This window comes from Schistosoma mansoni (assembly GCF_000237925.1).
Source record: "Schistosoma mansoni, WGS project CABG00000000 data, chromosome 1 unplaced supercontig 0135, strain Puerto Rico, whole genome shotgun sequence".
NCBI classification, from domain to species: Eukaryota; Metazoa; Platyhelminthes; class Trematoda; order Strigeidida; family Schistosomatidae; genus Schistosoma; species Schistosoma mansoni.
In genome coordinates, this window is record NW_017385993.1 from 159,873 (window position 1) to 174,199 (window position 14,327).

Here is a 14,327-nt window from a genome sequence, read left to right on the forward strand (position 1 = left end):
GCTTCAATTGACTCATGCTTTCAATGAATCATAATTACCATTTCTCATTCTTCTTTATCTTGTCCTATGATGAATTTGTGTTTATTATGAACGATTGAAAATAAAGGGAAATGTGTTATGTTTTAGTTAATTAATTTCCATCATCATTGTTATCATCATTTCATGATTGGTTTATATTTAGTCTCTTTTGACAACTGTAAATTAACCTTGTATATTTACATGAATATATATATATGTACTTCAATAAATGGCATTTTATTCGTTTTATGTTATTGTTTGGACGTTTTTTTGTTTAAATTCAATGAATGTGTTGATATGTTTATTATTCAAACAAAAGTATTAGGAGATGGTGGTGGTTGGAGATAGTTAACATGAAACCCTGTATTTAGGTTTCGTGCTACTTTTCACTCGCCAGCAAGGTATACTTGTAATCTTCAGGGAATTGATGCTCCTTGACGAATTCTATATATTAGAAGGGGGGTTTTGTGGAGATTTTAGTAATTTTATATAGTCGACATCATGAGTCAATTGAAGTTGAACCACCATGGAAAACCTGGAAGCACTGGACGGCCGTTTCGTTTTATTGTGGGACTCTTTAGCAGTGCGAATCCAGTGGTCTAGTAGTTAGGCGCTAACGCCCGAGACCGATAGGTCCTGGGTTCGAATCTTGCGAGGCGGGATCGTGATGCGTCCTGCTGAGGACTCCCACGATAGGACGAAACGGCCATCCAATGCTTCCAGGTTTTGCATGGTGGTCTTGTTGACTTAAAATACTCCGATGACATAGTTTTATTTGGTGAAGACGCTGACAAAATGCAGTCTTCTGACCACTATAAGCAACAATGCAGGCATGTTCAGGATGCGATTCTCCCCCCTCGAAGTGCAAAGTGTTACATCAGGATTGGGTTGCATCGGTACCTGAACTAATGATACAGAGTGAAGTGGTTGAGCGTGTTGACCACTTCACTTATCTTGGGATTTTCATCAGCCCTTTTGGTCTGGTGTTTGACGAAATCTCAACACGGATACAGAAGGCTCGTCTAGCTTTCACCAACTTGTATCATTTATGGCGTAGGCGAGCTGTCCGTCTAGCAACCAAAGGACGGGTTTACTGTGCAGCAGTTCGTTCCGTTCTACTTTATGGCAGTGAAGCATGACCGGTAAGAGTAGAGGATATTCGTAGGCTACTAGTATTCGATCATAGGTGTCTTCGAAGCATTACTCGTATATTCTGGGACCCTCGGGTAAGTAATGCAGTTGTTAGGAAACGGGTACTAGGTAATGATGGCAAATCGATTGATGAAGTAATGAAACTTCATCAGTTGAGATGGCTGGGACACGTGTTACGTATGCCCAACCACCGACTACCCCGACGTGCAATGCTTTATGGTGTAGGAGTAGGTTGGAAGAAAGCTAGGGGCGGCCAGACCAAAACATGGCATAAATCCATGAAGTCGCTGACAAGTGGACTGGGCCGTGTTGGTAGGTGTAGACTACCTGATTGGGATTCGCGAGATGATAGCAACCGATGGTTAGAAACGTTGAATGACATGGATCAAAATCGTTTGCGATGGCGAAGGTGCATCCACTCTTTGTGTTCTACCAAATTTTGATCTTCTGAATTCTTCATGTCCGTATCCTTTTTCTCTTTCCAAATTTATTTCACTGGATTATACTCCTTCAATAACATCTTCAAAACTTAATCTTTTGGATTACTGTTTATACTCTTACTACTTCTACCACTATGGAATTTGAATCGACAACTGGATCTCTGTGCTAATGTGGTATGGCAACTGGAACTGATGTAGGTACGTACGAAGTTCTACGTTGTGACTGACTGATGATGGTCTAGCTTCAATTGACTCATGATTTCAACTATATAGAATTCTATATATTTCGATAGCACTTACATATTTTTTTTACGTTATATAAATTTCTTAGTTGAAAGGTATTTTAAACATTCTGTTGTTAGACCAGAGTGATCAGATCACAAATCATCATAAAATGCATCAAATTAATTGGTGTCTGATCTGATATATTTAATCATTTGTGGATTGGCTATTTCCCCAGTTGAAGTTTTGTCGACTAATTTGAAACTGTTGAATAATACAAATGAGTTATTGGATTGTATTGAAATATCTTAGTAAAGTTTTCACAGTTCGCAATTGTATATCTTGCTATTTGTTATAATCTAAAGTGGATGCTTTAATAAGCAAATATATACTTCTAAACTGTCAAGTGTCATCATCATTTACTAAGTATGCATTCATTGGCTATCCATGTAGCTTCAAAACCTCATCCTTTTCTCCTTCTGTACACAGGTCACTCGAATTCTTAGTGTTGATGATTTGGAATAGTTAGATATCAGTTATAGGAAGCTTCTGTTCGCTAAACCCATTGAAAGTTTTCCTATTTATTTTTTTGTTTGAACACATACATATTGGTACAAGAGGGCACCAGATATACATGCGCCAGACAAAAATTGTCGTTTCATTTTAATTGTGTGAGGGCTATGATACTACATGGGTGCCCAGACCGAAGCAGGTGGTTTTCTTAGGAGGCCACACCCGGAGCCTTGGACCTAAAAGTCTGATCCACAAGGCAGTGGAGCATCGCAAAGAGATGCAATCACATGGTAGCTGGTGACCAACGATTGATTCATACGCCATTTGTTCCCTTAGGATACTGTAGTCCATGTGCACCATTGATTTGGAATTAGGGTTTTCCAACTCCCTTAGGTGGACTCACTGTATCCACCGGCTCGGTTAAGAGGCTGGATATTCGCTTTTCGTCCTCTCGATTTCGTAAACAACACTCCACCTCGCCATGAGAAGGCAGTGAGTAGGACTTCCCTGATCAGTAGCAGTATATGCATTTCGAGAGGGAGGGTGGCCCCTCCTCACCCTCGGCCGTACCAGGGCATTTGGGGGCTAATCAATTAGTAAGTACAATAAAATAGTTTCTTATATTTAGTGTAACTGGACATGTCTATCTTCAACCACTGATCACTAACAAGATATAAATAATCATTTGATCTTATGACAATTATCATAATATAATGAGTTATATTTTTATAACTCTCGGTTTGTGATACTGTGGTATGGGTTACTTATATCCATATAAGTAGTATATGGTGAGGGTCAGGCATAGAATGTATTTTAGCAGAAGATCGATAAGGAAAGAATAAAAACAAAGCTCAATCGTTGTGAAAATTCATGAACAATAAGATCAGAGAAGATGGACTGATATTTACAGAAGGAACAGTGAAGATTGAGACAATTGAATGTTATTTTGCAAGTTAACTGTTTACTGTATGGTTATCAGATTTTAGTGAGATAGTTTGCGCTTTAATACATTCGGTTATCCCCGTGCTCGTGTTCTTGTGCATTACAATACTACTACTCGTGATAGAAAGAGGTTGAATTATGAATCAATAGTTTAGGTTATAGGTTAATGAAGTGGGGATTTGTACATTTCAGATTTCAATCAATGTATCTATGTGCTCAGAACAACATGTTGTTGAACCAATCCACACAAAATCGTGTGTTGTAATCTCTTTAACTATTATCAATGGTTACTTAAAGTTGTATATAAACAATAGAATTTTCATCCTAAAATAGACTAGACTATGTTTTCTGATAGTTTATATTTAGATTAGGTATAAAATGTTGATGGTGTGGTCAATTTATGCATTACCATACAAAATCCAATCGATGGTATCAAACCGATTGTGTTTTAATATGATGGGAATTTTTCAGCGATCAACATTCCTTGTTATTGTCGATCCACTCAATACCTCATACACACACGCACTCTCTTTCCCTGCATAGCTTATTCCATAATTCATACCTTCCTAATAAGAAATTAATGGAAACATGGCAAATATAATTGTTTATTTATTTATTTAAACACATAAATATTGGTACAAGGGGGCACCAGATATATATGCGCCACACAAAACAATCGGAATGAGAAGAGAAAAGGGGTAAGGTGCATATAAGAAAAAAAACAATAACAACCACAGATTAGTGTATGTTAGTGTAACAATAAGAATAATAGTGGGGGAAACAGAAATTTACAATCAGAACTCTTTTATTTAAGGAAGTTATGGCCATGTTTTATGAAGAAAGTAAAAGAAGTTTAGCTCAGGATCGCCAGTAGCTTCTATTCTGAGCCATATCTGATAACTTCTCTAGCCACTGTGTTGCACCATCTTTCGGACTCCAACCTAGTACCAACAGAAGCCAGAACATTGCAGCTTTCTTTCATACCACGACACCATGTCATACACTGACCACCTCTCCGCTTTTTCCAACCAGTCCCAGCATCGGCAAATAATGCACGACGTGGAATTCTCTGGGACGACATTCGTAGAGCATGCCCAAGCCACCGAAGTCGATGTTTCAAGATGGTGACACCGATTGGATTATCGTCTCTGCACCCGAACACACGATGCCGAACCTCTGCATTACTAACATGATGTTGCCACTGGATGTCAGCAATCCTTCGGAGACAGCGATGATCGAACACAGAGAGACGTCTAACATCCTCAACTCGGAGAGGCCAGGTTTCAAAAGCATAGAGCAAGATCGTTCTCACCGACGCATTGTAGATCCGACTTTTTACAGCCACACTAACATCACGAAGGCGCCAAAGATGGCCCAGATTGGCATAAGCCACTCTGGCTTTCATTATACGTGCATCAATCTCATCACTCACTCCACCACCAGCACTTATACAGTTACCTAGATACACGAACTTCTCAACTACTTCAATCTGCTCACCATCTAGGGTGAGTGCAGGATGAGAATCCTGCCAGTCTTGTAGAAGTACTTTGCACTTCGAAGGTACAAAGCACATACTATACCTGCGGACATTGATAATCGTTATTTAAGTAGAGATAGTTATTAATTATTTCTGTTTATTGTTATTGTTATATATAGATTCATTTCAATTCAACTTTACATTATGGTTCATAAACAAATACAAATTTACAATGATCTTGGTACTTCAGAAAAATGTTTCATTCATTTAAAAAATGCATTTCAATATATAACCCCTTCTTATTCCATTGAAGAAGTTAACGGTACAGAAATCAATCATCATAATATTCAATCAGATTTATTATGTTTCGGTGGTGGTTATGATTTAGGCTATTTAAAATCATTACAATTATCTGGTTGTTTAAAAGTACATCATTATATTAAAGAAAAAATGGGTAGATATCTTGGTATTTGTGCTGGTGCTTATTTTGCTTGTGATTATTGTTCTTTTGATATGAATGGTCCACTTGAAGTATATGGGGAAAGGCATATTAAATTATTTCAAGGTAAGGTTGTTGTTGTTGTTGTTTACATATTATTGATATTGGTTAATTTTGTCAGTTTTTTTGTTTTTGTGTATTCTTGGCATTGAAGTAAGGTAGTTGTTTAATCATGACAATTAATGAAGATTATCCCCCATCTTATTAATTGACTGAAGCTGTAATTTGCAGGTTAATAATTTTTGCAGTTTTGTAGATTGTGGTAGTTTTCTTGTTACAAGTCTTAAAAGTGATCGGTTCAAACGCACCAAAGAAGAACGAACTAACTGTTACATAATTCTTCGATTCGATTGTAGCAATTTAAGATGAGTTTCACCACTGAACTACCCCCAAATGCCCTGGTACGACTGAGAGTGAGAAGAGTCCGCTCTCCCTCTCAAAATGCTCTCTCATGGCCACGTGTATACAGCCACTGATCAGGGAAGTCCTACTCACTGCCTTCTCGTGGGATTACTGTTCTTTACGAAATTGAGAGGACGAAAACCGAGTGTCCGGTGCTTTAACCGGGTTGGTGGACACGGAAAGTCCACCTAGGTGAGTTGGGAAACCCTGATTCCAAACCAATAGTGCACATGGGCTCCATCCAGGACCCAGAGGGAACAAATGGCGTATGAATCATTCGTTGGTCACCGTCTACCATGGGACTACATCTCCTCACGACGTTTCACCGCCTTGTGGATCAGATCTTTAGGTCAAAGGCTCCGGTTGTGGCCCCCTAAGAAAACCACCTGTTTCAGTTTAGGCACCTGGGCAGTATCACAGCCATCACACAAATCGAATGGGATTTGTGTGGCGCATACGTATCTGGTGCTTTTTTGTACCAATATTTATGTGTTTAAACAAATAAATAAAAACCGCTGAACTGGAAAGCAAACTTTTTAAAATGTCTTAAGTTATATGTTATTCGCTAAAATAACAGTTTGCAATGATAGTTCTGTGATCAACTGTTCAGCTCAGTCACTGATATACATATTTAACACTTGAACGACTTAACTAACCTTAAGAAAATAACAAGATTACACGAAAATCTCTATTCTCCGATTTTGAACAAATGTGTTCATAAGTCTTCGCGTAGCCATGTGAGAGCATTTGGAGAGGGAGAGCTGACTCTCGTCACTCTCGGCCGTACCAGGGCATTTTGGGGCCTGAATTTGTAAATTCGTTCCCGTATTATTTACATTGTCTGTAACTCGGATTTCAAAATCTTTTTATTTAGATTCTTAATGACAATTGTATTCACTTACTAATATGATCGATAATACATCTTAATTTGTGACAGTTATTATATCATCATGCAAAGAAAGATGATGAGTGCATTTTCTTCATTCTGTGTAATGGTTTTTGTAATTGTTTCCAGGGTAACTATTATCTGATATTTTTATTCTTTGACTTGTCTAGTTTACATTAACCATGTTTGCTGACTACAATTCTTCCTTAAACATTTCAGAAATTTGATTGTGTTTTTTGAGACTTATTCCACGTGGATTAAGATGATCAGTTTGGTGACCTTTTTGAGATGAATTGTACAATTGTTGATAAGTTTGCAATAATATAAAATATCAGATTAGAAGAGAAAAAGACAATAAAGATGAATGTTGTTACATCCTTGATCTGTCTACCTACTTTCGTGCCGAGGATAACTTGTCTAATGTGGATTAATACCTTGACGCGATAAGCTGACTGGCTTAACCATGAGGCTAGTATACGTGAGTTCGAAATGGGGGTAGAGAGACGAAAACTATTCTATCCCTGATTGGCTGACAACTGGAACACTACTGGCTTAATTCCAAATTCCGATCTGGTACCCGATTTCAGATTAGTGTAAATATATACATGAATAAATAGATACAGGACGAATTCGATCATAACGTACAATTATTAGGAAAATGCAATTATGTCCAAAACTGGGAGATTAGATTAGAAAATAGAGTACAAAAGGTTACGTCTAAATTACAATAACTTTGGAACAGAAAAGGCTATGGCAAACGAAAGCTTATGATCTGTAGAATAGACTAGGGATGAAAGTAAATGTTACTGTTATACAAGCTTTGAATTAAATGAAATAACGTCCCCCAAAAATAGCTTCTGTAGTTTGTCAACACTTCTTATATCTCTGTTCACATCAAATGTGAAAACAATAATAGGATAATTATTAATAACAACCAATTAGATTTTGTATTGAAGCATCAATCCGTTAGTCGTTTATACAGAAATTCTATTAACTTATCTCAATGTTTAAGTTCATGCTGATGTCAGTCTGTCGGAATCAATGTAGAGCCTGATATAAATGTACATTAGCTCAAGATGTCATAACACAATGAAAGGAATTACAATAGAGTCAAATTTATAGGAATATCAACGGTAATGAAAGACATGTAAATCTGAAAAATATTGTAGTAGATAATTAAAACGTATTCTCAATTAAACTGTTTCAATCTAAATATATAATTCCAGATGCAGATGCATACTACTTGGTTGGGGTCCACATGACTATCGTAACCAATGGTTGGAGACTCTAGGTGACATGGCTCAGAATTGATCACAATGGTGTAGGTGTATACACTCTTTATCTTCCCTTAAACTATGAGATTAAAATGGCTTCATATCTGTCTTTCTCCTTGTATATCCTTATATACAACCTATCTTTTATATATTACCACCACTAGATTAACTACTTCTATGAATCCGGTATTCATCTTGTTGTGCTAATGAGTGAGGTATGTCAACTTGGACCGATGCATAAATGTGCCTGGTCCTGCGTTGTAGCTGACTGACTGACTGATATAACTTCAGTGAAATCACTATCTTACAATATAAGTTTCTTACTTTTCAATTAATTCTAGGTATTGGATCAGGTCCAATTTTTCCAGGTTTTCAATATAACAGTGAAAATGGTAGTTATGCAGTATCTATTCAAGCTGTATCAAAAAATTTAATACCACAAACAGCTATAGTATATTACAATGGAGGATGTACATTTGAATCAATCAATTGGGAGAATTCACAAATTTTATATACATAGTATGTGAATATGAAACTAGTAATTGAATCATGTTCAATATTCTACTTTAAATAGTAAGAAATTAACTGATAATAAGTTTGATTGCTAAAATATATTGATAAGTCTTGCTAATTGAACGCTATACTCGAATCCTAAGCTATTCTCGTAACTCCCAAGCTATATCTACACAGGGAGTTGAACACGAGAGAAAAGACCCGAAATATACGAGAAGCTTTTTACTTCAAAGGTTCATTTATGTACAGAAAATATAGGGTTTTTATAGTATTTTAGAAGTCCCTAGAATGTTACTAAACATAGTAGCAGTGTAGTAATTAGCCAATCATAACTCTACATATGACTTGACATTTTCGTGATATTACTAGCAAAACCTCTAGTCAAACGCTAACTGTATGCGCACTGCTGAGGAGTCCCACAATAGGACAAAACGGACGTCCAGTGCTTCGAGGTTTTCTATGGTTGTCTCGCTTCAATTGACTCATGATTTTAACTATATATAAAAAAGAATATATTTATTTTGTTCAATCATTTGTTTAAAAGCTAGAACACCATCACATCCAACTTAGTTTGAATTGCTGTTTAGTTTCACTAACACTCATAGAATAAGATGTAGTTCATCGCTGAGTTCTAAAACTTGACATTACAATCAATAAAGGTGATAAAATCATTGGAGCTATGATTTGACAATGTTTCTATCAGACGTAAACATATCAAACTCTATTCTGCTAAATGTAATTTTATTGTTGAAACTATCAGATAACTCAAGGTATTATTCAACTTGTTTTAAGATATATATCATCACATTACTAGTGTAGTGTGGTCTACTTATATCCATATAAGTAGTATATGGCTATGGTAAGACATAGAATGTAGTTTTGCAGAAGATCGATTAGGAAAGAACTGAAATGAAGCGCAATTGATAGGAAAATGAATGAACAAGGAAATTAGAGAAAATGAACTGATATTTACAGAAGGAACAGTAAAGATTGAGACAATTTAGTGAGATCTGTGATTTGAGTCTGTAGTGAGTCTAGCGTTCTGTTCACTACACTAGAATTAAAGAAATCCCCAATATAGTCAAAGCTATATCACACGGTAATTTTCTATAGTTGCTAACCGATATCACTATAAAAGAACTTCTAGTTCTATTCTATAAAAATGAATCTTTTTAAATACTAATGGTAATAAAAATCAAGCAAAGTTTAAATCAATGTTTTTGTGTATGTTAACTTAGTGGTTCCAGTGGCTAGGGATTAGTCGTAAGACTTAAAGTCTTCGGGCTTGATTCTTAGTTGGGTTGTCAGTAGTAATTGATGAGTCTCATATTAGGACGAAATATATGTGTAGTACTCCATGATGGTACTTTAAATGAGATATCTGTGACGAATAAGTGTTTTAGTCGATTATTTGATCAGCTCCTAACCGGAAAATGTGAAACATATATGTATGTACATTTTTTTTCCAGTTCGGATAATGGAAGACCAGCTATTATTGGTTCTAAATTAGGAAATGGTTCTGGTATTTTAAGTGGTGTTCATTTTGAATATGATCCATATTTATTAGAAAAGCAACTATACAATGTTGATCCTAAGAATAATGACAATGTTGCTACCCTAAAGAATTATGAATTTATTGAAACATTGAAAACAAATAATTCATCCCGTTTAAAATTATTTGAAACTTTAATTACACTTTTATTGAATCCTGATAATAATTCAGTTTTAATGAAATAATATTTTGTAGTTGAACCAGTTTTAGGCTTCGGTTCAATTGTTTTGTCTATTGGGGTAGACACCGTTACGTCGCAGCGATGTTTTGTCTATCCTTTCTTTTTGTGTATTTCATTGTACTACTTACCAATATTTAAGTAGTGTGATTAATACGCTTGCATATCTGTAACTCAGCGTTTGCCTTTTGTAATTTACTCCTAATCCTAAATACTTGTATATTTGTACGGTGTTTTAATCCATTTTCTTGATTGTGATCCTATATCTTCCGCTTTTTGATTCTCAGTTGTATGTTTCGTCCGCTGAGACTTTGTTTTCTTTTGAAGTAGCTTATCGATTTCGAATATATCACACCCATCATTCATTTGATGCGTAACTCAACCACTGGATTAAAATCTTCGAAAGGACTCTAATTAATTAAATAATGATCCTTTTCTTGTTTCTGTATACTACGTTAGTGGTTTTTATTGTAGAAAATGCATTGAATTACCTTCATGGTTATAATTCTTCTCTATACTGTCAGTTTCTGTACTTGTAATATAATAATCAAGTTAATTTTGCTGTGATGATATACCGTGTGTCTGTTTTTTCTAAATCTAACTTCCATGAAACTGACTCACTAAATGTATGTTGTATCTTGCTGTCGTCCTAGTCTGATACGGATATATACACTTACTACATGGATGCACAAATCAGATACTTGATCTCACAAACCAAGATTAAGTAGGAACATTTTATTAGCTAATCGAATCAAATACGATAAAGAACACGTGACTGACCTGAGTATAACTTGAACATATTTCAACGTCAACCAAAAGTAGCAATAATAACAAGGGGTAGGAAAATATATAACACATTTATTACCTATCAAACTATCCTACTAGTCTGACTAGGTAGATCACTATTTTCTTCGTCCATACACCAGAATCTTCATCAACTGAGGCTTTGCAAACTCGTGTAGCGTATGTTCAATCACTGTCTACTTCAACGCATGACGTTGCCTCGAGTAGGATTAAGTTGGAAAAAAGCTAGGGTAGCCATATCAAGGCAAATAATTAGTTCATGAAGCTACTGACAGTTAGTTTGAGTTATGCTGACATATACTGATCATTTGATTCGTACCACATAATAATTGCGATCAGTTGTTTCATATGTTGGATGGTATGCCTCACAATCATTCCCTCCTTGCCATCTCTTCGATCTTAAGTTCTAAAATTATCTTACAATATCTATTCCAAGATTCGTTCTTTCTTGAATAATTTTGTCAGTGCTTATTTTTTCATAATAATACATGTACTGATGTTACCTCCACTATTGTAGGATTGGTCTTAATAATTTCATCTAGCTTTAGTGATATGATATGGTAACTTGAACCGATAAACACACACCTTCAACATTCCCAAAGACTGGCTGACACAATCCTTAACGCTTATCAAACGAGTATGAAGAGCAAGAAGACCGAAGATTTGCAGGAAACTTTATTTCAAGGCTGAATAGACATACATATAAATTATGCTTAGAAATAGTCTGAACACTTGCTTCAAACATATGATTAGTGAAAACTCGTCAAACCTATCTAGTTGCTAGGTAAATATGAAGGATAGTTTGTAAAATATGATGAAGTTAACTTAGTTAATATGAATGTTTAGGATAGTATTGATGTAATCAAACATTTAGTTTAGTAACTTATGACGCTTAAATATGTTAACTGAACTAAATATAAACGCAAAAAAAATTGTATTGAAAATTGTATTTCCAAATATCTAACAAATAAGTTAATGACGTATATTTTATAGAGTTGAAAGTGTGAGTCAATTGAAGCTAGACCACCATCGAAAACCTAGAAGCACTGGACGGCCCTTTCGTCCTATTGTAGGATTCCTCAGCAGTGCTGGTTTTCGATGGTGGTCAGCTTCAAATGACTTATGATCTGAACTCTATAAAATTACTAAAATCTCCACCAAACCCCTTATGATAATGACGTATATATTTTAAAAGTTATCGTTTCTTATGAAATAGATAGCTCAGTGTTAAAGTTTTCAGTTGTTTACTACAAATTATCAATTATATCAAATTTTAAAAGATAATATTTAGCTATTCTTTATTTTATTTATTTAAACATTGACAAAAGGAGGTACTAAATAATATATACACCACATAAATCATTTGATTTGTGTGAGGGCTGGGATATTGCCTGGATGCTCAAACTGAAACAGGTGGTTTTCTTAAAGAGCCACACTCCGAGCCTTTGACCTAATGGTCTGACCTACAAGACAGTGCAGCGACATTAAGTGATGCAACACCATGGTAGCTGGTGACTAACAATAAGTTCATACGCTATTTGTTCCTTCAGGATACTGGAGCCCATGTGCACCATTAGTTTTCCAACTCCACTAGGTGAACAATCCGTGTCCACCAACTCGGTTAAAACACCGGAGATTCACTTTTCATCCTCTCAATTTCGTAAACAACATCCCACCCTGTTACGAGAAGTCAGTGAATAGGAGTTCCCTGATCAGTGGCTGTAAACGCATAGCCATATGAGAGCCTTTTTCGAGAGATAGAGATAGAGAGCTGATTCTCTTCACTCTCGGCCGTATCAGAGCAAATAAAATCTCTATAAATTCAGATATATAATCTAATAATGACAATATTCAATCATCTTGTAATTTCATTGTTTTTAATGTTGATTATTTAAGTTTAATTATATTGATTTATTTGTTTTTCTTTGTACTACTTACATTCTTGTTTTGTATCCAAACAAACATTCTTATTCATTCATTCATCATCAACCTCAAATAAAGAAAAAAAGAAAGATTACTTTTTTCAAATCAATCTAGTTATAGTGAATTTCTTTCTTTAAAGATAAATGTTGATTTTAAAGAGTAGAATTGATAAATAAAGAAAAGAAAAAGGAATACCTTTATTATATCACTTATCAATCATAATAATAGTAATAATAGTAATAATAATAATAGTAATAATAATAATGGTAATAATAGTAATAGTTACTATGGCAACTCATGAATTCCAATTGAACATTGAACAAATCATCAACTTCACCATTGAATATTGTCAATTATCAATGAATATAAATAAATCAATATGATCATTATAAAATTATTATTATTATGATTATTATGGATGATCGATAATAATGAAAGTAATAACCGATAAAGATGACAATAATGAAATATACACTTGTACTAATTAGATAACTAAAAATCAATAATTATTATTACATATTTATTATTATTATTAGTGTAAAGTTGAGAGTACATAGTGAGTAAAAAAACAGAAAAAAATTTCTTAACTTCATAGCAACTAATATAAACTGTGAATAAAATATCAAGAAAAGAAAGAGAAAAAGTTCATGAGAATCATTTTTCTTTCTTTTTCACTTATCAATAATAATAATAATAATAATAATGGTAATATTAGTAATAATAATGGTAATAATAATAGTAGTTACCATAGCAGCTACTGAATTTCAATTGATCACCATTGAATATTGTCAATTATCAATGAATATAAATAAATCAATATGATCATTATAAAATTATTATTATTATGATTATTATGGATAATCAATAATAATGAAAGTAATAACCGATGAAGACGACAATAATGAAATATACACTTATACTAATAAGATAACTAAAAATCAATAATTATTATATCATACTTATTATTATTATGATTATTGGTGGTGGTGGTGGTGTAAAGTTGAGAGTACAAAGTGAGTAAAAACAGAAAAAAAATTTTCTTTAACCCATAGCAACCAATATAAAATGTTGAGAAGAAAAAGAAAAAAAAGAGAAAAACTCATGAGAATTATTTTTCTTTCTTTCTTCTTTTTTCTTCTTCTTCTTCTATCATGGTAAATTTAATAAATTTGGTGGTAAACCAACCATTTCACGTGATGCATCCCATAATTTTCTACTAAGTGTTTCATTTAATGCTTTTTCAGTTAATTCTTCTCTTTCACAATTTGAATAATAACCACCAGGTACTGGATCATTAATTAATGTGCAATATAATGCAGTTTGTGCACCTTCCCATGGACTTATACCAACAGCACGTAGAAATAACTAAGATATTAAATGAATATTTAAAAAAATAAATTAACATTAGATTTTTATTATCAGAAGAGGTTTTTGTGAAGATTTCAGTATTTTCATTAGTTGAAATCATAAGTCAATTGAAGCTAGACCACCATGTAAAACCTGAAAGCACTGAATGGTCGTTTCGTCCTATT

At 34.3% G+C, this 14,327-nt stretch overlaps 1 protein-coding gene across 1 annotated transcript; it reads left to right on the forward strand.

Moving 5' to 3' along the window:
* Nucleotides 1–4,968: 4,968 nt before the first annotated feature.
* On the forward strand, nucleotides 4,969–10,075 carry Smp_081420 (biotin-protein ligase; the record flags this gene model as incomplete). The annotated part of the gene is made up of 3 exons (XM_018791660.1): nucleotides 4,969–5,329; nucleotides 8,167–8,344; nucleotides 9,808–10,075. 3 exons carry the CDS (start codon nucleotides 4,969–4,971, stop codon nucleotides 10,073–10,075), a joined length of 807 nt encoding a protein of 268 aa, XP_018645177.1.
* Nucleotides 10,076–14,327: the final 4,252 nt, after the last annotated feature.